We start from the raw sequence: 25,631 nt of genomic DNA, 5'->3' as shown, positions 1-25,631 counted from the left end.
ACCTACCTTTAATAGGTTCACTCCTCTGGATAATGGTGGATGGGATTCCCCTAATGATAACAGGGTCATCACCCGTCATCCTAGGAATGAACCGAGAGGGTGGAATGATAACAGGGATCGTTTTGGGTCAGAATACGAACAATTCGATTCACCACGTAATTTTCGTCCACCCCCACCATCTAATATGAACCAATACCAAGGGGATTTTCCCAGAGACTATCAAAACATCCAAAGGGATACCGAACAAAGAGAGGGACCAGAGGGGGGCGGAAGGCGAGGGCAAAAAAGAAGGCGACTATAAATGATGGGGGTATATTCAACCTTTCTAAAGCCTCTTTCACTAAAGAGGAACAATCCGTGCTAAACCGGGGATTGAAGTTTGCACCTCCAAAGACAATCAACAAGTTTGACACCTTCATTGATGTCCAAAAATATATTAGAAAGTTGAATATACAAAGATATATATTATCCAATCCCAGTAGAACCATTTCTAATAATACCAACAAGTATACACATACTTCCCTCGCCAACGCCTCTCTATTTAATCCATCTGGAAAAGTCTCCTCTTCTGTTCGGGTCTTCAAAGAACTGGTACTAGGTGACTTGGAAAAGATTAAGATAAGGAAGCCACCGACTAACAATTCCCTGCAAATTGGGCTACAGACACTGTGTGAACACAAGGACATAGTCATTCGTCCGGCCGACAAAGGCGGCGGTATTGTCGTTCTGGACAAGGATGACTATGTCCTTGAGATGAACAACATTTTGAGCGATAGGGACACTTACCAGATTCTTAATAGGAATCCTACAGTAAAATACAAAAAAGAGCTTCAGATTCTAGTAAATCAAGCCTTTGATAAAGGCATTCTTAAAGAAAAGGAAAAATTGTTTCTTGTCCCTCTGGCTCCCCGTTTGCCAGTTATGTACTTTCTCCCTAAAGTACACAAAAATCCCATTAAACCCCCCGGTCGTCCCATCATTAGTGGGATAGACTCCTTATGCTCTCGCATTGGGAGATATGTTGATGCCTTTCTCCAACCACTGGTATCACAAATGCCTTCCTATCTCAAGGACACGACACATGTCCTCAACATCATTAAGGACGTCACATGGAAGGAAGGTATGATCGTGGCCACGGCTGACGTCATGTCCCTGTACACGATCATCCCACATCAATTGGGATATGAGGCGGTACAATATTATCTGAATACCCTCAGTGGGTTAGATAAAGAGCAGATTGAGTTCATCTTGGAGATTTTGAGTTTTGCAATGACGCACAATTTTTTTTGGTTTAATGACACCTATTTTTTACAGTGCCGCGGTGTGGCTATGGGGGCAAAATTTGCCCCCAGCCTGGCCAATTTATTTATGGCCAGGTGGGAGGAGGATGTCGTCTATAAGGACCGACCACCCCAGCTGGTGCTGTGGAGGAGGTACATAGACGACATCCTCCTCCTATGGGATGGTGATCAGTGTTCCCTTGATCTATTCATGTCTACACTAAATGAGAACGACAGAGGTATAAAACTGGATTGTACCAGTAGCACTACCAATATCAGTTTCTTGGACTTGAGTTTGTCTGTGGAAGAGGACAGGTTGGTTACTTCCACCTTTTTTAAACAGACCGACCGAAACAGCTTTATCCCAGTGGATAGCTGTCACCATAAATCGTGGTTACAAGCCGTCCCCAAAGGACAATTTATGAGGCTACGGCGTAATTGTACCCACCTTGACAGCTTCCTTTCACAAGCCTCACAGCTCAAAAGCAAGTTTTTGGATAGGGGATATCATGCCGACTCCTTAGATAAGACCATCAGGGAGGTGGCTGATATGGATAGGTCGAATCTATTAGCCCCTCGCACAAGAACCAATGATAATCAACCGTTTAAAAACTGTTTTGTCACCTCGTTCAGTACCCAACATTATGAGGTCAAAAAAATTATGCAAAAACATTGGTCCGTCATTAAAAATGACAGAGTGCTGGGTCCAGTCCTCCCAGACCGGCCTAATGTTATTTTTAGAGGTGCCCCATCGCTACGACACCAGGTGGCCCATAATGTTATCGAGAAACCACAGAAACCCAGGTTTTTCCCAGAACTTAAAGGGTTCTATCCCTGCAAGAGATGCAATATCTGTGCTCTAAATGCGTTCAAGGGTAGGAGGATAGAGAAAATTAGGTCTCAGGTCACTGGGAGAGAATACCCGATTAATTCCTTCATCACTTGTTCAACACAAAATGTAGTTTATCTACTCCAATGTAAATGTGGGAAGCAGTACATTGGACGAACTCTGCGGACCATGCAAATACGCATGGGAGAACATGTGGCCAATATCCGCAAAGGTTTTCCTGGCCACAGTGTGTCGAAACATTTCGACTCCTGTCGACATAAAGACCCCCGCAACACGCTGTTTGTGGCATTTGATCAATTTGCTCCAAATTGGCGAGGAGCTAATGCCAAAAGGGAATTATCCCGTGCTGAAACACGATGGATTTACATTTTAAAATCCTATGTCCCCTTCGGCCTTAACGTCGAATGGGACATTAACTGTTTCATCAATAACAGCTAATGAGGTTGATGCGGGAAATGGATAGATATGTCATCAAGTCCCATTTATCTTAATCTTTGCAGTTCTAGGAATTGCACTATTTTTCAAGCTTTATTTTGATATTTTCTGGTTTTATATGTATTTTTAGCCATATATCACTATCTGCTAAATGTATTTTTAATTAATGGCCTTTTTCACTGTTTTTTAATAACTTTTTATTGTTATGAGTATTTTGATACATGTAAGGCTATGAGTAAGAGGTCATCTGTTAAAGGGAAAGGTGTTGCAATCCACTTTTTGGCCCTCGTTCCTCTTTTTTATTTCAATTAGGGATTTTTTTTGGCCGCAATATAATTTTTGGCCACAAGATGGCGCTATGCACAATTGGTGGCTATTCTCTCTATATTGCCGTTTTTTCTATACTGCTTGTTTTTGTTTTTGGGCCGCTGTTTGTATAATTAACATAGTGGCTCATTTAATATTCTATTATATTAATGTTAGAACGAAAGAGGACAGAGTGTTCCAACCCTGTCCCTTGTGAACATCTAGATCGTTTTCACATATTAATCATTTCCGCCCTCAACGGCCAAACAGCGGATGCGTCACTTCCGCCCTTCTTCTTCTTTAATTGGAGGATTATCCGGAAGTGATGAGCATATGGGGTATTTACCAGGCGTGACCGCGATGTCCGGTAACCACGCCCCTGACGACGTCACTCTGACGAAACCGGTCGGGAGGTTCCGGACATCGCGCCTGTCACGCCCCCAAGACGCCGGCTCGTGTTTTATCCTAGCGGGACGCCGCTATTGTATACTGTCTGCACATACATGTCTGCCATAATGTAAGTAGAACTTTAATAAAACCAATTTAATTGTATTACGGGATTACGCTATGATTTCCTTCATTCCTTGCATACTGCCATACATATTGGAGTCATATCTGCCTTGTGACTGAGCGGGGTATAGGAACACACGGAATTGATCCTGGTCCACTGAAGTGGAGGAGAAAGTCCATCCCATTAGGGCTAACACTTCACGCCTAAGTGGCTTATCCATTAATTTGGAGGCCCACTATTTGCGGTAAGCAGCCACCTTATTCACACATTTGGGTGTCTTTCCAACTCTGCTCTCCGCACCTTGGGATTTCTACTCTGCATTGGACTCTCTACCATCCTTGCAAGTTGATTGTCTTTTTTAATATAATGGACTCATGTTTCTATGCACACTTGGGTTTGGTTGAGTGATTAACCATACTACAGTTTTTAGCCTTTTTATGTATGATTTATTTCAATGTTCCTAGCGCTGCACTATTTTGATATATATTTGAGTGGGATTTCTATAAGTCCAGTGTTCTAGCTGCTAGCCTGTTCATGTCATTATATACGATCAGTTTGTCATCTCTATTTGTTATTTAGCGCAGGATTCCCCCCTTGATTTTAATCAGAGCGACTACTCGGAGGGTGAAGTCAGAGCGGCTTGCATTGACTTCTATTAGAGAAGTCGTTTGCAAGCCGCGATCAAGTCGTGCTGCACGGGCGGCTTCAAAGTCGGGGCGACTTTGAGTCGCCCCGGTGTGAACCGGCTCTTAAATTTTAAAAATCAGAGTTTTTTTTTTTTTTTTTTTATAAATCATTGATTTTTATCCACCCTGGTATGCTGTGAAATGGCACTGGGCGGAATTATGGATCTCATTTAGACAGGATGCAAATGTGACACATTTTTGTAAATTGTGTTTGATGCCTTTGATCTGCAGTTGTTCCTTGTAAATTCCATTATTACAAGAACATTGAAGTAGAATCACCTAAAATTTGCATGTCATGTGGTGTTGGGGAATATAAAAAAACATCAGACGTTGGACAGATAAGGTTAGCTGTTGTACAGTAAAATGATATCTTTATTAAGTGATAAAAATCGTGGGAGAGCAAAAAAAAAAAAAAAAAAATGTATTTTCCACAGACCATCATTTATGGACATAAGAGTTGATATGTCTCTCAGATGTAGGGACAGAAATCTGAGGGTTTGATTGCTATCTAACAAAACAGGATTTTCCAGCTCTGCTCTTCTGTACTTCATTCCCATAAAAATGTATAAAATTCAACATATTTTAAGAAGAATAAAAAACCTAGCAAAGTCAATTGTTATTATATTAACAAAGAACATTTCATCACATCTATGCCATGTGTTTTCCCTTTACAAATATTTCTCACGCGCACAAAAAAAGAACTACTAATAAAAGTCGGCATTCTTTCAGCAGACTAATAGACTGGATGACACTATAGGTATTTACAGTAAGTTTCTCTCCGAGATCGGGAAGGCTTGTGATCATCACAATGAGAGATTACAATAAAATTCACCTCCAGGCCAGAAGGAGTCTGGTTGCTTCTTCACGTCTGAGAAATAATGTGATTCTCATGAGTTCAGTGGAACGGATAGTAAATCACCACTATGGAAATGCGGGTGTTTTTACAATACCATCATGTGTTTCCAGCTGGCGCTGCAAAAACTGTTGAAACACTTCAGGTATACGCCAAAACAAATCTCCCAGGACAGGAAGTTTGTGAATAAAAATAATTGTCCCATGAGAGGAAGTGCCTAGAAACTTTAAGATTGTATATATCAACAGCAATTGTTTCGCTGTCTATTGTATAAAAACAAAAAAACAAAAAATCATCCAGTTTGGTCAGAGTACAGGCTCATATTAAAGACAAAGTATAGAAGTCACCGTATACAGAAGTGACCATAAGCATGGTCTATATACTTTCTCTGTAAATCAAAATTCACTAATTAAATGTGGGGCCAGACCACCCAGAATTCCTTTATATATTACATACTTCTTAGTGCAGGGATTGACAAATCCCAGGCGCCAGGTCGCCATGGCGACTAGAAATTGCATCCTGGCGCCTGGACTTTTATCAGTCCATTCATTGTTGCAGGGATGCACAATTTGTATCGCACGATGCCCGGGACATGCAGAACGAAGGAAGCATTCGGACAGCTCCACAGCCCACACACATGGGTAAAGTGCACCCCCATCCTGCATGCACCCCCACTATGTATCCTGGTCTCCGCCCACCCATTTGCGGGCCCAGGACTGGCATAGCAGGCACCACAGGGTAGAGGGGAGGGAGGTCCCCTTTACTCTCCATCTTGTTCCTGACCCAGAAGAGATATGTATGATGTCACGGCTGGGTCACCATTGACAGTTTCCCCAGCCAGCATAACAACAAAAACAAAAGAAGGGCGCACCAACCTAGTGCATAGTGCACTTTAAATGTTTGTTAAAAAAGTAAATCTCAATAAAGAGAACCTGTCACCAAAAAATCAGCCCATGTGATGGGGAAAAAAAAATTATTTTAATTGTAAAAAATTAAAGTTACACCCAAGTACAAAAAAACAACCCCCCGAAAAAAAAAAAATAAATCTGAGGCCTCCCACCCCCACACGTGCTGGGGCGCCTATGCATGAAAACTTTTAATGCGATACATGTTACATATCACCACGCATGCGCAAAAACTGGCTCCTAACTTTTTAACCTGACTCCTGGATTCAAAGCAAGTTTGCCAGCCCTGGCTTAGTAAGTTGAAGCTTACACAGAGCTATGCAAGTCCCCAATCCCCCCTACGTATTCAGGCCCGAAGATTGGCCATTCAGCCACCCAGCACTGTATTGTGGGGAGCTAGGGGGTGCATTGAGTATTTCTCAAGCAGTCTGATGGGGTAGGGGGGTGCAAAGATAAAGTAAGGGTACTGGCTTTTATAAAAGTCCTCTTCACTATAAGATTAACCTTATCCCATATTCTCTAAAAATCACATCTTCATGCTCCTTGCATTCTGATATGAAATCTTACAGTCATTAGACATTTTTGCTTTAACTTACAATCACTATTTTCCCACTTTCTGGGTTCGTGAGGCATTTGTAATGTAACCTTGGCCCCACAGATGTACCCTGGGAAGGCTACATCACCAGTGCTTTCCCTCTTAGATGATGAGCATGGTCACATGTTCCAGGAAGTAAGGCCTGGTTCACACTATTGCAGGTGTTCCTGCACCCGCAACCACCTGCAGCTAAAACTCGCTGCTGTTTAAAAAATTCTTAATGACACCTTCACGCATCTAAAAACACTGCACATCTACGGGTGCGGGAACCACCGGGAAAACGCATGGCAAAAAAAAAAAAAAAAAAGCACCATGCAATTTTCTGGACACTGTTTTCAAAATGGTGCAGGAACATTTTTCTTGCAAGGTAACGCAGGCACAGCAGCCTATTCAAATGTATGGGCTGCTTTTCCTGCGCAAACGTGGCCCGCAGATCCAAAATAGTGTGACCCAGTCATTTAGGCAGATGGATCTATCTTCCCTTAGTGAAAATGGCCACTGTGAGAGGAATGAGGAGGAAAAGAAAAATAAGCTATAGAAAGAATAAAAAAAGCCTGCAATTTCCCGGGGGTTGATTTACCAAAGGCAAAAAGATTGTGCTATTTGCAAGTGCAGCTCCACGCTGCAAGTGCATGCGCTCCAGAACTTAGTAAATGAGGTTGACCTCTATCATCCAATCATGAGCAAGCAAAAATGCTGTTTTTTTTCCCTTGCACATGATTGGGTATTCTTTGCAAAGTGCACAGTCTATTTGACCTTAGCAAATCAACCCCTATAAGTATCTATTTGTAGATTGCCATTACTAAATATATCTAAAGCAGCCTTTGTTGTAGTTTTTAAGATAAGGGTGAAGTTCCTCTTTAAGATATAGATTGGGATCTCTTGGGTAAAGGCTGGCCTTGTTTTCATATGGTTTCAAGTGACATTTGACATATGCCTCAACATATATGGTTTCACATGAGGCCACTTCAATGGATGCCCTCCATTCTGTCTCAGCGGGTGATCCTAGTCTGATCCCCACTCAGAACGGAAATGGATGTACCATATGTGACATCCGTGTCCTTTCCAATTTTTCATTCATCTTATGATGGAGGAAAATGGGACCCATATAATCTCTATAGGTGGGCAGATGTAAGCAAATGTGCATCCACCTATATCTGCCAACATCTGGTCAGGTCAGTAAAGAAAGAGGAAACGAAGACCTGGACACCGTTTTTTTCAATGAACAGGAGGGCTCCATTCACACTTGTGCAACCTGTCATGCAACTTTGGACAACAGTAGCATGACAAGTCACTCCCCATGTTTTCCAATTATAACCATTTATTTATGTGTGACTTAAAGTTTCAGCGGCTTCAAAGTAGTTTATGTACTACTTTGGTCTGACTTCCATGCAACTTGAGGGGCACAGACTTCAATGTTATTCCTCAAAAGTTGCATGAAAGTTAAACCTGAATGTCATACAATGCAACAGTTGTCCATTATCTCTGGTCAAAGCCAAATTTATATTCCAAGTCTCACCCATCCAAAGTTACATCAGAGTTTTACTGCTAAAGTCAGTGCAACTTTTGAGTCGTACAACTGTGAATAGAGTATTTTGGGCACAGGTGCGGGCATATATAGGTGGACATTGGCTTATATCCGGCTACTCATAGGAACATAGCGCAGTCCATTTTTGATCCATGTAATCACAAGTCAAAAATGGACTGATGGGGGGCTAAAGTTTTCATCCAGCTTTAAAGTGGTATTAAAGCTTTGGCTTTTTGTTTTTTTAAATAACAAACATGTTATACTTACCTGCTCTGTGCAGTGGTTTTGTACAGAGCAGTTCCGGTCCTCTTCTTTTCAGGTCCCACACTGGCACTCCTGGCTACTCTCCCTCAAGGAGTGCCCCTAGAGAAATCTCTGCATGCTTGCATCCATAAGACACATAGAGCCGCGGCTCGGCTCAGCCCCCCTGCGCTCTCCCCATTAGCTCCTACTGCTGTCTCAGCCAATGAGGAGGGAGAATACGGGACAGCCAAGGCATCCTGAACATCGCTGGATCGGAGGGAGCTCAGGTAAGGATTAGGGGCTGGGGGATCGGAGGGAGCTCAGGTAAGGATTAGGGGGCTGGGGGATAAGAGGGAGCTAAGGTAAGGATTAGGGGCTGGAGGATCGGAGGGAGTTCAGGTAAGGATTAGGGGCTGGGGGATTGGAGGGAGCTAAGGTAAGGATTAGGGGGCTGGGAGATCCGAGGGAGCCCAGGTAAGGATTAGGGGGGCTGGGGGGTCAGAGGGAACTCAGGTAAGGATTAGGGGGGCTGGGCGATTGGAGGGAGCTCAAGTAAGGATTAGAGGGGCTGGGGGATCGGAAGGAGCTCAGGTAAGGATTAGAGGGGCCGGGGGTAAGGATTAGGGGGGCTGGGGGATTGGAGGGAGCTCAGGTAAGGATTAGAGCAGCTATGGCATTGGAGGGAGCTCAGGTAGGGATTAGAGAGGCTGGGGGATCGGAGGGAGCTCAGGTAAGGATTAGAGGGGCTGGGGGATTGGAAGGAGCTCGGTTAAGGATTAGAGAGGCTGTGGGATCAGAGGGAGCTCAGGTAAGGATTAGGGGGGCTGGGGGATTGGAGGGAGCTCAGGTAAGGATTAGAGCAGCTATGGCATTGGAGGGAGCTCAGGTAGGGATTAGAGAGGCTGGGGGATCGGAGGGAGCTCAGGTAAGGATTAGGGGGGCTGGGGGATTGGAAGGAGCTCAGTTAAGGATTAGAGAGGCTGGGGGATAAGAGGGAGCTCAGGTAAGGATTAGAGAGGCTGGGGGATCGGAGGGAGCTCAGATAAGGATTAGAGGGGCTGGGAGATTGGACGGAGCTCAAGTAAGGATTAGAGGGGCTGGGGGATCAGAGGGAGCTCAGTTAAGAATTAGGGGGACTGGGGCTGCACACAGAAGGTTTTTTACCTTTGTGCATAAAATGTATGAAGGTAAAAAACCTTCAGCCTTTAGAACCACTTTAAAATTAAACTAAAGCCAAAACTTTTTTCATTTTGAATTGAGAAGGGGAGGGTTATAACTGACATCTATACCCCATTGGAGAGATTTTCCTTCCAGTCCCAAAGGCATCAGAAAGTGAGGGACTGGTCACCACTGGAAGATTTTCGTTATATTTCGGTTCTGCTGACAACTCAAAACTTGTGATTTCCTTTCACTTTTACTCTCAGTAATAAAAGGTCACCAGGACCATTAGAAAAGGTGACAACAAGAAAAACTTGACGGGTGTTCAAATTCCTCCCCACTCTATCCAAAACAAGTTTTGGTTGCAGTTGCATTTTAACTTGTCAGACGGGGCACTAAATCACCCAAAACCGCCTTAGACTGCTAACACCTATCATTTCAATTCTGCTATAGAAATCTGTACCCAACCACCCTTCACACTTTAACACACAAACCTTACTTTTAAATGTTTACAGATAGTTTTCAAGCTTCCCTCACTCGTATTACCAGACTGGTAGAAACAGGACACAAATAGACTTTCCTTTCATATGATCTTTATCGATCAGCTTTTCACAGCCAATGACAGAAGCTTATCTATAATCCACGATGGCTTCCTGTAAATCCTAGCCATAGTGCATAAGGGGGTTTTTATTAGGGATCGACCGAATATCGGTGGGGCCGATAATCGGAGGCCGATATTCACTTTTTTTGAAGTATCGGTATCAGCCACAAACTTGCCAATGTGACTGATTTGTACCTGGTTGTACCGGAGTAATGCCTGCAGCTAGAGGAATCACCCGGTACCGTTGTTTAGAGCCAACGGTCGGCTTTCTTGTAATGACAACTGATGTGGCTGAGAAGAAGCTTGATTGTCATTACAAGGAGCAGGTGGGGACAATCCCCCTCCCGCTGCCCTCCGCCACTCACCCGGTCTCCCCTCCCACCTGGAGACAAGCGGGGCGCATGACGCCCAAAAAAGGTACAAGAGCTTCTTTGGGGTGTAATTCGTCCCGCAATTTTGTAGATTTGCAATTTTGCAGGCAGAAATCGCGGAAACATCGCACAGCGTTTGGGGTGCCATTGCAAATCACGGGCAACACACGGCGTCCCGCGATTTGCAATGATTTCTGGATCGCGGGCAGAATTGCGGTGATTCTTTCCGCGATCCGCTACGCCCACATGTGAACGTAGCCTAAATGTGCAGAATATCTGCACCTAATATCGACTATCGGCCTTAAAGGGTGGCCGGAAAATCTGTATCGTCCCTGAAAAAACGATACCGGCCGATCCCTTGTTTGTATGGCCAAAAAAAGATTCAATTCCGTTAGGCAAGAGGCTCTTCTCTTGGAAGCAAATGAAGTCCTTCTCAGGGACCTCCAAACACAGATTCTGCAGAGATTAACAATGAAAGGAATTGTGTGCCAATTTCTTTCAGCCGATGGGCAAAGCTATGCAAAATGGTATTCATAATTTAGACCGTGCAAAGTATTTGGAATTTTGCACCAGTCTGCTCTTTACAGCATGTTTGAACTTCGGTGGCTAGTTTTTAAAAACATGGAGAATTTTTTTTTTTTTTTTTTTTACCCTTTTGATGAAAAAAAAAAACAAATTTTCTCCCTTTTTATGAATCATCACACACACTAACCTAAATTGCTTGATTTTACAGTAATTAAATAATAATTATCAGCATGGCCAACCCGTGTGACTATGCTTATAGTTGGAAAAGCATGCTGAATCTTGTAGTTCCACGGCTGCCAGAATTCACAAGGTGCTCGACTACATTCTATGTGTTGCCATAGATTGAACATTCTGCTTAACATCCATTTGACAAGACATACAAAATGTATTGAATATTGTACAGTTAAGGGCCTATTCATGCCATAATACACAATAAAATGTGTTTACATGCATTTTCATGGGTTATGTGCATTCACAAAGATGCAAAGCCATCAACACCCCAAATACGTAGATGCATGTCACGTGTTTATTCGGAATTATTCACAATAACCAGGAGAAACATATCTGGATTGCTGGTGACTTCCTATCTTTGCATTCAGTTCTGGCACAGCACCATCCATGGCATTAACTTTGAGCCCTCATTACCACAAGGTCCAATACTGTGGGGAGTGAAGCTTCTATTTTGACTTCATAATGCCATGTGTGTTCGTCCCTATTTCCTGTGTCACCACATTACTTTTACTTCCGTTGCATACATTCAAGTCCAAATTAGCAAGCCGGCCTGCGCATCCTTAACAACAGATGACTCATTAGCTGTCAGCAGGGTTCCACTGACGGCTGAGTGTAAATAAAAGAACTGTCAGCAACTACTTTAGAGAAAATAAAAAAAAACATCCAATCCATACTAGGGCCTTCGTGAGCCCCCCTACCCTAAAGCACCCTACCCATGTTTAGGGCATGTGGCCTGGTATGCTTCAGGGGAGAGGGTTCGCTCGCCCCCCCCCCCCCTTTCCTGGCCTGTTGGGCTGCATGCTTAGATAAAGGTCTGGTATGCATAGGGGGGGGAGCCATTTTTTTCTTTTCATTTTGATGTCAGGTTTCCGGTATCAGCCCTACCGGATCCAAGGGGCTGGATATGGATGGGGGGGGGGGGGGGGAGACTCCACACTGTTTTTTTCTCAACTTTTATTTGCTGACAATTCTTTTCTTTTGTTTATACTCAGCTGTAAGCGGGGAAGCCCACAGACAGCTGATGAGTCATTGGTTGTTAAGGACACAGCGGCCAGCCTGCCGCCCGCTCCTTAGCAACCAGCTATACGCTGCATAACGGCAGCACAGAAACAGAAAAATTCCGTATTAAGCGTTTTTTTTATTCAGCATTTTTTTCAGCTCCTAGTGTGCATTGAGCCTAAATATACACAGCTTGGAAGCGTCTAAACCCGGACATATGCGTCTTATCACATGTGACCCCTTCTGAGCGTCAAAACATATAGCCACTGCTGCGGCTAACCGGCCTTCTTTTTCTTCCATTCACAACGCATAAGCTGCATATTTCTTGCAACATACACATGGCTTCTTTTTCAGTCTCATTAGGAAACTACAATTCAAGCTGTGAGAGTGGAAGCAGACTAAAATAGGTTCCAAAGGTTCAAGTAGGAACAGACACTGAAAACCACACGCTGTATCTGCGTCCATCATGTTCTCTGTACATAGTAACAGAAACAACTTGTACATGGCTAGGATCAACTAGAACAAGCTTTTCATCTCCCTTTTACATTTAATATATAATATTACATAAATATTTTACATTTAATTACATTTAATATTCTAAAGCAACAGAATTTTAGCAGCTTTACAAAGGAAGGAAAAGGGCCCCCAATCCTAGAAACCCGAGAGCCCAAGATATGCATGTGCAAAGGTCATTTCAAGGCTAGTTTACTAGCAGGAAGGTACGCCAGTAATTTTAGGTTTTGTTGTCAGGCCGTTATTTTATTAGCACTCACATTATAGGACAGGAAGAACCGGCTTCTGACAGGTCATGGGTCCATCCTGCTCCTGTTTCACTCACCCAGAGGCAAGCTACAGCGGTCATAGGCCACTCCTGCCACCACTGGCATTGTGCTAGGCTAAGAAAAGGAGAGCTTTTCCATCTGTCACTGTGCCACCTTTGTCATCAGACAACAGTAATTATGAATCACTGTCTTCCCTACATCAGGTATAGAACACACCTGACACTGGGAACATGACAACATTATTAGTGTATCTGACGGGATGGTTGGGGTTAGCGAGTTCAATATCCTTTTCTGGACACGTTTTTTGGTCAGAATGATGTCAAAGTTGAGAGATGGGGGACTCCCAGAGCTAACAATCTCTGAATGCAGAATATACTTTCCTTTAAAGTGGTTGTAAACCCTTACATTAAACCTAATAAAGTGACTGGCCTCAGGTGATACACAGATGAAACAATCCTACTACATAAATTGTAGCTATCTGCAGTCCTTTCTTCTCTACATCTGTTTAATTGCCGACTGCCGTCAGTATATTTACTGCAGCAGTCAGCCCCTCACAGGCAAAGCGACGTAGGGGTACGTCGCTAGCCTGTGAGGCTCTAGGGGGCGAGCGCGCGCCGCCGGAGGCACGCTCCCGCCCCCGCTCGTTCGCGGACCCCCCCCCCCCGTGTCACTCGCGATCTCCCGCTGTGAAGGGAGAAAGGCAGGCGGCTAATGTAAACAAAGCCGCCTGTCATTCTCCCCTGTGTAACAGCAGAGATCATACGGTCCTGCTATGTAGGACCATAGATCTCTGCTGTTACACAAACAGCCACAACCAATAACAGTTACAAGCACGCCCCTAGGGACACATTTAACCCCTCCTTCTCAAATAAAGTTAACCCCTTCCCTGCCAGTGTCATTTTTACAGTAACAGTGCTTATGTAAAGCACTGATTACTGTAGTAATGTCACTGGTAACCCCAAAAGTGTCAAAAATGTCAGTCAAGGGTCCGATCTGTCCGCCGCAATGTCGCAGTCCCTCAAAAAAAAAAAATCGCAGATCGCCGCCATTACATGTTAAAAAAAAAAACAATAAAAATGACAAAAATCTTTCCCTTAGTAAACGCAATAAATTTTGCGCAAACCAATCAAAATACGCTTTTTGCGATTTTTTTTAACCAAACATATGTAGCAGAAAACAAATTGGCCTAAAATGTTAAAAAATTTTGATTTTTACATTTTTTGGGGGGAATTGCATATAAAAAATGTGAAAAATTTTGTTATTTTTGCAAAATTTACGCTCTTTTTTTGTTTATAACGCATGATCAAAAAAATTGCACAGGTGATCAAATACCACCAAAAGAAAGCTCTGTTTGTGGGAAAAAAAGGAAGTCAATTTCGTTTAGGTACAGCGTCGCACGACTGCGCAATTGTCCGTTAAAGTCACGCAGTGCCGAATCGCAAAATAGGGCCTGTCAGGAAGGGGGTAAAATCTTCTGGGGCTTAAGTGGTTAAAGTGCTGAATTCATAAAGCTTGGCTGAGAGGTCAGAAAAAAGGGGGCGGAGAGGTGAATGTACACTGTGCAGAGCTCAGTGCCGAAAGCTGAGAGCTGATTGGAACCCTTACAAATCCCAGCTGGTGCATAACTCTTGAGGATCTCTGTATTTTCTACCAATGGAGCAGGCTCCTAAATAAATCCCGGTGGCTCCTGCATTGGACAGGCTAGCTCCTGAATTCCATAATAATTTGTCCACCCCTGCTGTTATTTTGCGTGGCATTAAGTGCATTTTCCATAGGACACCCTTCACCACTATGGAAGAAATGCAAGCTTGGAAATGCACCACTTTAAAGATGGTGAAGGACATTTAATACCATTTAAAGTGGTTTGGATGGGTCCTTATACAAAGATTATACCATGGCTCCCTGGACCAGGAAAGTCTGCATCTTGGTGGCAGCTGTAGAACTACCAGCACTAGAATGTCCAAGGTCAACTCACTACTATGACCTTTTCATCAACCTCTGAATGGACCATTATACAACAAAGGTGACTGCTAAAGTAGTAGTCCAGACCAAGGCAATTAGCATCTTTATGGTGTCTGCAAAGATATATTACTAAAGGCAAACAGACTGTGCACATTGCAACATTGCAAGTACAGTTGCTTCAGAGATTAGTAAATGAGGTGAATCTTCACTTTGCAAAGAATACCCAATCGCATGCAAGAAAAAAAAACAGCATTTTTGCTTGCACGTGATTGGATGATGGAAGTCAACTGATCTTCCCCTCTTTGACTAAGCTCCGGAGCAACTGCACTTGCACGGTCTATTTTCCTTTAGTAAATCAACCCCAATGAGTCAAAGAATGTGCAACCACTATCGACTACAATGACTTTATCAACCAATGCCGAGAAGCTACAGACTTGTTTGTCTCAACATAAACTTCTGGTCCAGTAGTATTTTTGAATTATTATATGAAAGTTTTAATAAACGCTGTAGTATATAAACACAAATGCACCAACAACAAACTTGTAGAGTACTTTCCATGCACTGTAGCGCAGTTTAAAGTGCACCTTAAGCTCAGAGATGCTAATGGGCCATTATACAACAAAGGTCTCATCAGGACAGCCAATGTGGTAGTCCAGGCCGGGCAACTGGCATCTTAGGATACATCTACATGGTGTGAACAGGGTAAGTCGCCAGTGAGAATCAGTAGATTCTTGATGGTGGTACTAAACACTTCCTGCACTCACTGTCTGCAGAGACAGTGGTGGCTGTCGTAACTGTAGTCTGTACAAATCAATGGCTGCTAACTGCTCAGATAAGTGAACACCGGTAACTCCTCAGATGAGTGAACACCGTTGAGTGCTCAGATGAGTGAACACCGTTGAGTGCTCAGATGAGTGAACACCGTTGAGTGCTCAGATAAGTGAACACCGGTGAGTGCTCAGATAAGTGAACACCGGTAACTCCTCAGATGAGTGAACACCGGTGAGTGCTCAGATAAGTGAACACCGGTGAGTGCTCAGATAAGTGAACACCGGTAACTGCTCAGATAAGTGAACACCGGTGAGTGCTCAGATAAGTGAACACCGGTGAGTGCTCAGATAAGTGAACACCGGTAACTCCTCAGATGAGTGAACACCGGTAACTGCTCAGATAAGTGAACACCGGTAACTGCTCAGATAAGTGAACACTGGTAACTGCTCAGATAAGTGAACACCGGTGAGTGCTCAGATAAGTGAACACCGGTGAGTGCTCAGATAAGTGAACACCGGTAACTGCTCAGATAAGTGAACACCGTTGAGTGCTCAGATAAGTGAACACCGGTAACTGCTCAGATAAGTGAACACCGGTAACTGCTCAGATAAGTGAACACCGGTAACTGCTCAGATAAGTGAACACCGGTAACTGCTCAGATAGGTGAACACCGGTAACTGCTCAGATAAGTGAACACCGGTAACTGCTCAGATAGGTGCACACCGGTAACTGCTCAGATAGATGAACACATGTGAATAGAGCCTTAGAACATCCCTGAGTCAGTGTGTGTCCATGGTCAGTGTTTCTACAGAGTTTGGACACACAACTCGGCCGCAGTTAATCAGCCAGTATATAGGCGGCCATACCACAGAGCGTTGCTGCATCCGGAGAATGAATTTAGCCACCTCTGAACACAGCACACTATGCGCCCCTTGGTGTCCGTGTGATTGTAGCTGTAGTGGTGGCTAGAGAACATTCAGCCTGGGTTCACACTTGTCCGTTTACATTTTCATGCAGCTTTTGTGTGTATTTGATGCATTATTCGAAGTTCTCCCATGTAAGTCTATGGAGCTAAAATCACACCACAAGAAGGGCCTGCACCTTTTCTGTTATTCAAAAGGCATTTGTATAGGTGTGACTGGACCCCATAGACAATAATATGATTCCTCTTTTTGTGCATTGCTGAGAATGGAGACTTGGTGGCATTTCTGGGTGTTTATTTCCGCCCTATACTGCCTCCTACATTTGTAATAATGCGAATACAAAGTACAGTACTGATTAAAGAAAAAGTGTTGCAGAGCATATAAAAAAAGTAAATAAATACAAGGGTTAATGCACGTGGGGTAACCCTCCAACTTCCAGCCTAAGGATGATCACGTGTTAAAAAAAAGCATGCAACTACTTTGAAAACTTGAGGTGTGTTCAAAGCTATTGCAAGTGTTCAATATATACCATCAGTGGAGACGAGCCCCAAGTCAAACAATGTGCAAAGTCTACCCACTGCTGTGACTTTACTGCACAGCTAGAAGACAAACTTCTGTTAGATTTCCTACTAAAAAATCATAACGGGGGGGGGGGGGGACAGATCCCATAGAAAGGGGGAAAGAAGAGTTCCCATAGAAAGGAGAGGGGAGAACAGACTGTATCAAAAATAAGGGGAGGAGAAGAGATCACAATGAAAAGGGGTAGAGAAGAGACCTATAGAAAAGTGGAGAAGAAGAGATCCCAGAGAGAAGGGGAGGGAAAGAGATCCCATAGAAAAGGGGAGGGAAAGAGATCCCATAGAAAAGGGGAGGGAAAGATATCCCATAGAAAAGGGGAGGGAAAAAGATCCCATAGAAAAGTGGAGGGGAAGAGATCCTGTAGAAAAGGGGAGGGGAAGATATCCTGTAAAAAAGGGGAGGGGAAGAGATCCTGTAGAAAAGGGGAGGGGAAGAGATCCTGTAAAAAAGGGGAGGGGAAGAGATCCTGTAGAAAAGGGGAGGGGAAGAGATCCCGTAGAAAATGGGAGGGGAAGAGATCCCGTAGAAAATGGGAGGGGAAGAGATCCCGTAGAAAATGGGAGGGGAAGATATCCTGTAGAAAATGGGAGGGGAAGAGATCCCGTAGAAAAGGGGAGGAAAAGAGATCCCGTAGAAAAGGGGAGGAAAAGAGATCCCGTAGAAAAGGGGAGGAAAAGAGATCCCATAGAAAAGGGGAGGAAAAGAGATCCCATAGAAAAGGGGAGGAAAAGAGATCCCATAGAAAAGGGGAGGAAAAGAGATCCCATAGAAAAGGGGAGGAAAAGAGATCCCATAGAAAAGGGGAGGAAAAGAGATCCCATAGAAAAGGGGAGAAAAAGAGATCCCATAGAAAAGGGGAGGGAAAGAGATCCCATAGAAAAGGGGAGGGGAAGAGATCCCATAGAAAAGGGGAGGGGAAGAGATCCCATAGAAAAGTGGAGGGGAAGAGATCCTATAGAAAAGGGGAGGGAAAGAGATCCCATAGAAAAGGGGAGGGGAAGAGATCCTATAGAAAAGGGGAGGGAAAGAGATCCCATAGAAAAGGGGAGGGAAAGAGATCCCATAGAAATGGGGAGGGAAAGAGATCCCATAGAAAAGGGGAGGGAAAGAGATCCCATAGAAAAGGGGAGGGGAAGAGATCCCATAGAAAAGGGGAGGGGAAGAGATCCTGTAGAAAAGGGGAGGGGAAGAGTTCCCGTAAAAAAAGGGAGGAGAAGAGATCCTATAGAAAGAGGGAGGGAAAGAGATCCCATAGAAAAGGGGAGGAGAATAGATCCTATAAAAAAGGGGAGGGAAAGATATCCCATAGAAAAGGGGAGGAGAAGAGATCCCACAGAAAAGGGGAGGGTGAAGAGATCCCATAGAAGAGAGGAGGGGTAGAAGAGACCCCATAGAAGGGGGGGTAGAAGAGATCCTAGGTAGAAGAGATCCCATAGAAGAGAGGGAGGTACAAGAGATGACATAGAGGGTAGAAGAGATGATGACATAGAGGGGGGGGTAGAAGAGATCACATAGGGGGGTAGAAGAGATCACATGGGGGTAGAAGAGATCACATAGGGGGGTAGAAGAGATCACATAGGGGGGTAGAAGAGATCACATAGGGGGGTAGAAGAGATCACATAGGGGGGTAGAAGAGATCACATGGGGGGGTAGAAGAGATCACATAGGGGGGTAGAAGAGATCACATAGGGGGGTAGAAGAGATCACATAGGGGGGTAGAAGAGATCACATAGGGGGGTAGAAGAGATCACATAGGGGGGTAGAAGAGATCACATAGGGGGGTAGAAGAGATCACATAGGGGGGTAGAAGAGATCACATAGGGGGGTAGAAGAGATCACATGGGGGGGTAGAAGAGATCACATAGGGGGGTAGAAGAGATCACATAGGGGGGTAGAAGAGATCACATAGGGGGGTAGAAGAGATCACATAGGGGGGTAGAAGAGATCACATGGGGGGGTAGAAGAGATCACATAGGGGGGTAGAAGAGATGACATAAAGGAGATCCCAGCACAGAGTGTAGAAAGAGCTCCAATGGATAGTACTGGAGAGTGCAGACATTCCCCTGTATAGTGTAGTGGAGTATGAGTGCAGACATTCCCCTGTATAGTGTAGTGGAGGATGAGTGCAGACATTCCCCTGTATAGTGTAGTGGAGGATGAGTGCAGACATTCCCCTGTATAGTGTAGTGGAGGATGAGTGCAGACATTCCCCTGTACAGTGTAGTAGTCGGTGTATGAAGGGAGAAGCAGTGACACATGGTAATGAGTAATAATAATAGTGATCTCCTACCTGCTCCCCCGGTGTGCTGGCCGCTCCTCAGCCCCTTGTCTCCCCTTCGGATGGCATCTGTGGAAGAAGCGGAATCAGCCTCGTAAATGGTGTTTAACATTTGATGTAATCCAGGCATGGAGGCGGGTGAGTGAAGGGCTGTGGGCGCTCCGTGCCCCGGCTGTGCACACTCTCTGCTCTCTCCTCTACACCCGGCAGCCGGCCATGTCACTCAGAGAGCACCGTGCGATCCCCGCTCACACCCACACACACACACAGAGGAGTATGGGCTGTCCCTCCCGGCCGGGCTCTGCTCTCTTCTCTCCCTTCTATCTCTCCTCTCTCTTTCCCTTCTCTCTCTTCTCTCTATCACACTCTCACGCAGCGCTGCCCCGAGCCTAGACTGACAGAAATAGATCGGAGGGGGGCGGAGCTCCGCCAAAAATAGAGCCGCGAGCCGGAGCCAGCTCCACACTCACATCCACAATAGAAGTGTGCATTGTTCGGACACGGGGCGCCGGGGTTGGCTGGAGCGCCGCCCAATCAGGTGTCAGCCTGGGGCTCGGCCATTCTCTGTACACCGCATTCCGACTCCATCTGCTGAACAGGAAAAGAAGCGGCAGTCACGTGCTCTGTGCCTCCTTCTACCTGCACTGTGTGCTTGTCATTGACACCGGGAGCTCCATACACTGTGCGATCCTCATGTCATCCCACAGACTTTCTCAAACTTTTCAGCACAAAGGAACTTTGGAAATAGCTATATTTACAAGTCATGATACATTCGTTTCTCAATTGCTCAATGAACTCCTAGTAACCTCTGGAGGAACCCTGGGTGAGAAACTGTCATAGGAGGACCTACCCAATCAGACACATCCCTGCTCTACATAGGAACATTGTACAATCACATTGTAATGTGTGTGCCAGGTAACCCTACATTTCTGGAAACTGTGAGCAGCAGATTCTTATTGCACCGGGGACATGCTATGATTCTTATGGAATAATACAAGCGTAGGCCTCTTGCACATAAATACCTAAAAACATTTATGTATGCAATTAGGCTTTTGTTTTTTAATGATTAAAATGCAGCCCATTGTTAATGGTCCTGCACACACAGAAACATAAACTTGCATTGCAAATAGATCAGGAAAAAAAATCTCGCAGGCCAGTATTTTATGTGCAAATACACAAATACAACACACCCCAATTTCTACACACATGCACAACTACACTCATTTACTTTACAGCCTATCCTCCCGTTTTTACACAGAAATCTGATGTTAAAGTGAAGTTCCAGCCTCAAAATGAAAATTTGACATCCGCTTGCTCTAAGTAACCTGAAAAAGAATTGGATAATGACGATTTTTTTGTTTTTGAAGAAAATATACTTACTTTCCTTCTATTTCCTCCCTCTGCCCACGCTGTCACTTCCTGCTTGCATTGATTCCTGGGAGATGAACGTCATCGATCCCAGGAGTCAATGCGCCTGCACCGGCCCCGCTTGTCACTTCCTGCTTGCATTGATTCCTGGGAGATGAACGTCATCGATCCCAGGAGTCAATGCGCCTGCACCGGCCCCGCTTGTCACTTCCGGTGCAGGCGCGTCATTCCCTGCTAAACAGCTTCTGGGCATGCCCAGAAGCTGTGCAGGGATGACGCGCCCAGTACTGTATATTGGCCTAGGCCAAAAAGGCCCAGGCCTAGGGCGGCACTTTGCAGGGGGGCAGCAAAAAAGCTGCACCCTGCACAAAAGAAAAAACAGCTGGGTCCCGCACGAAAAGGGTCTCCGTCTACACTTTTAATATAGTGCCAGTCTTATGGGGTGAATTGGGCCAGAGGGCAGAGTCCAGGAGGCAAATCGGTCTGGCAACCCCATAAAGCGGTCAGTGATGAGGCTGCACTGATGGGCAGTAATGAGGTTGCACAGATGGGCACTAATGAGGCTACGCTGATGGGCACTGATAGACTTGTGGTCTGTAGTTCACAGATGACAGGGCGGTTCATAAACAGTAAAGGGTGTGGCCTTTACAGGAAGGGGTGGGTCATATGTAAATTAGGGGGTGTATAAGTGTAGCCAGGCCTAGGGCAGCACAAAACCTAGATACACCACTGGACGCGCCTGCACCGGAAGTGATGAGCAGGGCATTCTGGGACTTTAACGTCACCGAAGAGGACGCGCTGGCTTCAGCTGCCCACACCTGAGATGGCAGCGCTGGACAAGACATTTTCAAGGTAAGTATTTCTTCTTAAAGGTAAGTGAACCCGGGGACAGTTCAGAGGCTCTCATTGCTGAAATGCACTAGCCCTGACTGTCCCGGAGGTATTTTTATCCCCAAATTTTTTTTGAGGCCGGAACTCCGCTTTAATACATCTGTACGGTGTGCAAGGACCTGCCTGCTCACCGCTTTACACTGAATGTATACTGAGCTCCACATGCACAGCTCAGCGGCCATTCCCAGCACACTGTTGGCTGTGCCCAAATGACTGACTTCTGTGAATTGGAAGGGCTGGCCCAAGACATTGTGCTGCCTGGGTCCAAGAATGAAATGCAGCCCCCCCCCCCCCCTAAAAAAATTCACGCCCACCAAAAGCCCCCCACTTCCATTATTTTATATCATGATAATAAAACTAAATTTATCAGGAAGTCAGATTGACATGCAACAGCACCTTGTCTATCTGCAAAATTATATGACAATCCACCATGTTACCGCTCCCCCATCTTGGTGCCCTAGGGCATCCATGGGTGCAGTGTGTGTGTCAGCACAGTGGGCCCCCCACCCCTCAGGGCCCATGTGCAGTGAACAGGTTTCACCCATGGATGATATGCCACTGGGATAGGGCTAGTATAGGGGCGGGCTAGGGCTGTAGAGTGATTTTTGAGCATGACAGGTTATGCAACATTTTGGCCATCCAGCAGATCAGAAGCCACTACTGGAAATAATGATAGACACCCTTTGTGTCCTGTCACACAGAACTAACTTATATTACCTCTCTGTTTCTCTCTCGCAGTGCTCCCACAGTCTTCACTGCCTAGCCTCATGCATGCACCAGAGCAGAAGAAGGCAGGCCGGGTGAGAGGCCGGCCGCACCCTCTCCTCCAGTTCCACCCAATAGAAATGCAAGCTGCACCCAAACATCGTTTGCTGTAGCACCCTTGTCCTAAACAGGGCTGCTAATAAATGTAGCTGTGCTAGGTGGTAGCTAGCCTTGCTGATTTGTAGTCTCTGTGATCACTGGATTTTCCTCCTAAGCCTGGTTTAGCTGTGGTTTCTCCCTTTTGTCAATAGGTGGCACTGTTACCTTTTGCATTGGTGTGATGAATTACAGTCAGGTCAGGAATATGTATACTTTTCTCAGCCAATCACTGTCCGCTGGGCATGCTGGGAGAAGGTATTTATTTGGAGGAAGTCAGGTGGTCTTTGTCCTTTCCACCCAGGTGTGTGAGGAACAGCTCCTGCTGGGTAGGCCTGAAGCCTGAGGCCTAGCCATGTGCTCAGGGCTCTGTATGGCAGAGCCTGCACATTACCTGGAAGCATGAAGGAAAGGATGGAGATCTGAGAAGAAGTACCAGAGGTGACTCTGCCATGAATCGGGGAACCATGGAGATCCTGGGAAAGCTTCAAGATGGAATCATCCACAGAGTTCCTGCACCTTCCGTGAGTTTAATATTGTTGCTACAGGAGACAGCTCATGCTATAAAGTACTGATTGCTGGTTCCAACTTAAAGGCTCTTTTCCTGTACTGCTGTCTACCTTTTCTACATTTTTGTCTAAGGAGTCTGCCAATCTTCTGTATTTGACGAAGGGTGTCCCGTGCCCTACTCCTCTCTCCCATATTGTTCCTGTCGGGAGAAATAAACTTCTCTTTGATCAAGCATAAAAGTGACTGGCGCCCTTCTTTCTATCTTGTACACCACCCACCATGCCTAGTAACCGGCACTCTGAGGAGGAATGTCGGCCCTCCCTGTCTCTGGGGGTCACCACCAGGCCTTTGGAGTTTGGGTGGCGCTACACAGGGAGAAGATATCAGCAGCCAGCGAAGGGATGTAACTGCCGCATCATTGGAAGGTGCAGGTGATGATCTTTGGGTCCATGCACTAGGACTAGGCAGCAGAAAAAATGCCAGATCTGCTGGCAGAAAAAAAGCAGCATGAAAAACGCTTCAATGGAACATATTGCACACGAGTTTAGGCACGTTTGTGTTTATAAACGTTTTCCCCAAAGCACTGTAAAAAATGTACACTAAGGCTCGGTTCACATTTGTGCGATGCGGGAACGCTGCGAATATGCAGCGTGTTCCCGCATAGCATCCGCACATCTGGCAGTTCACACTGCCATATGCGATACGCAGGGGGTGTCAATAAAATGTTAATGACACCCCCAGTTTGATCGCATATCGCAGTGTGATCTGACAGTTCGCACAGAATCAGATCGCACAAGTGTGAACCACTGTGCGATCCGATTCTGAGGCGGCTCAAAAATGCCTCATGTGCGAGTTTAGTGCGGATGCGCTGCAAATTCAGCCATACAAAGTGTATGGCTGAACTCGCATTCGCACAGGAGATCGCATGTAATGAAGGAGCAGTGCGCTCTGAATTACATGCGATCAGCGCATCCGCACAAGTGTGAACCGGCTCTTAAACGCAGCGTTTAGGCACATTTATGGATGTTTAGGCACGTCAAACATTTTTTTCTCCCCGAAAACGCCTCTCAAAAGCGCACTTGTGATGGTTTCTTTTCTTCCAGCCTGCAAACGCTCTTTCTCAAATATGCCTGTAAGCGCCCAAATATGCATGGGGCTGATTTTCTAAAACTTGAGAGTGCAAAATCTGGTGCAGCTGTGCATAGAAACCAATCAACTTCTAACTTCAGCTTGTTCAATTAAAGTTGTTGTAAAGACTCAAGGTTTTTTACCTTCATTCATTCTATGCATGAAAGTAAAAAAACCTGTGTGCAGCAGCCCCCCTAATACTTACCTAATCCCCACCTTGATCCAGCGATGTGCACGAGAGTCTTAGCTGTCAATCACAGTAAGTGAGCCAATGAGAAGAGAGAGGGGGTGGGGCGAACCACAGCTCTGTGTCTGAATGGACACGCAGAGCAGCAGCTTGGGAGTGAGTCTGCTTGGGTGCCCCCACAGCAAGCTGTTTGCACTGGGGGCATTTGTCCGGAGGGAGGGGCCATGAGCACCGGTGGGGGACCCGAGAAGAGGAGGATCACGGCTGCTCTGTGCAAAACCACTGCACAGAGCAAAAAAGAATAATATAATTTTTAATTAAAAAAAATTCTGCCTTTAATAACACTTTAAATTTTGACAAAAAAACTGGTTTCTATGCAGAGCTACACCAGGTTATGCACTCTCCAGTTTTAGTAAATCAACACAATAAGCTAACATTGAGCTTCTACAGGCTGCAAGAATAAATGCTAAACTGTATAAGGAGTATTTTTTTATGATCCATGTGCATGAGGCCCTAAGGCTATGTTCACACTTGCTAAAAATACTAATGCTGACACCAATGCGCCTATAATGTTACCGCGTGTTTTGACGTGTTTAACCACTTGCTGAGCAGCCGCCGCAGATATGCAGCAGCAGGTCGGCAGATTCCCGTGAAATGAACGTGGGTGCGCCTATTCGCCACAGGGGAAGCTGATCTGCAGGGCTGGCAGGGGCACCCGCGGTCGCTCCCCGTGGAGACAGAACTGCAGTCTGCTATTGTAAACATGGCAGACCGCTTTTCTGTCAGCAATGAACACAGGGCTTCTGTGTTCCTCCTATTTAAGAAAACAGGTCCCTGTGTTCATTCCATAAGTCCACCCCACCCCCCACAGTTAGAAAGCACCCCCTAGGGACACATTTAACCCTAGTGTTAACCCCTTCCCTGCCAGTGTCATTATTACAGTAACAGTGCATATTTTAGCACTGATTACTGTAGTAATGTCACTGGTCCCCCCAAAAGTGTCAGAAATGTCAACAATCGCTGATCACCGCCAATACCAGTAAAAAATAAATAAAAATGACATTAATCTTTCCCCTAGTTGGTAGACATGATAACTTATGCGCAAATTAATCAATATACACTTATTGGGATTTTTTTACCAAAAATATGTAGCAGAATACAAATTGGCTTAAAGTGAAGAAAAAAATAGATTTTTAATTTTTTTTTATTGGTAATGTTAAATAGCAGAAAGTGAAAAATATTGTTTTTTTTTTTTCAGAATTGTCGCTCTTTTATCATTTATAGTGCAAAAAATAAAAATCGCAGAGGTGATCA

At 45.0% G+C, this 25,631-nt stretch overlaps 1 protein-coding gene across 6 annotated transcripts in view; it reads right to left on the bottom strand.

Moving 5' to 3' along the window:
* Positions 1 to 25,631, bottom strand: part of HDAC7 (histone deacetylase 7) — a 597,866-nt gene that overhangs the window by 188,673 nt on the left and 383,562 nt on the right. For 3 of the 6 annotated variants that reach the window (XM_082245361.1, XM_082245364.1, XM_082245368.1), the window contains exon 1: positions 19,385 to 19,641. In XM_082245361.1, coding sequence (XP_082101487.1) covers positions 19,385 to 19,502 — 118 coding nt within the window. In that variant the 5' untranslated portion in view covers positions 19,503 to 19,641. Of the gene's footprint in view, positions 1 to 19,384; positions 19,642 to 19,842; positions 19,955 to 25,631 lie in introns of those variants that run through there. The other 3 variants (XM_082245365.1, XM_082245362.1, XM_082245366.1) reach the window with 2 other exon arrangements.

This window comes from Pelophylax lessonae (assembly GCF_965119305.1).
Source record: "Pelophylax lessonae genome assembly, chromosome: 2".
NCBI classification, from domain to species: domain Eukaryota; kingdom Metazoa; phylum Chordata; class Amphibia; order Anura; family Ranidae; genus Pelophylax; species Pelophylax lessonae.
The sequence above is the reverse complement of the archived record's forward strand: the minus strand, read 5'-3'. Positions and strand labels throughout refer to the sequence as shown.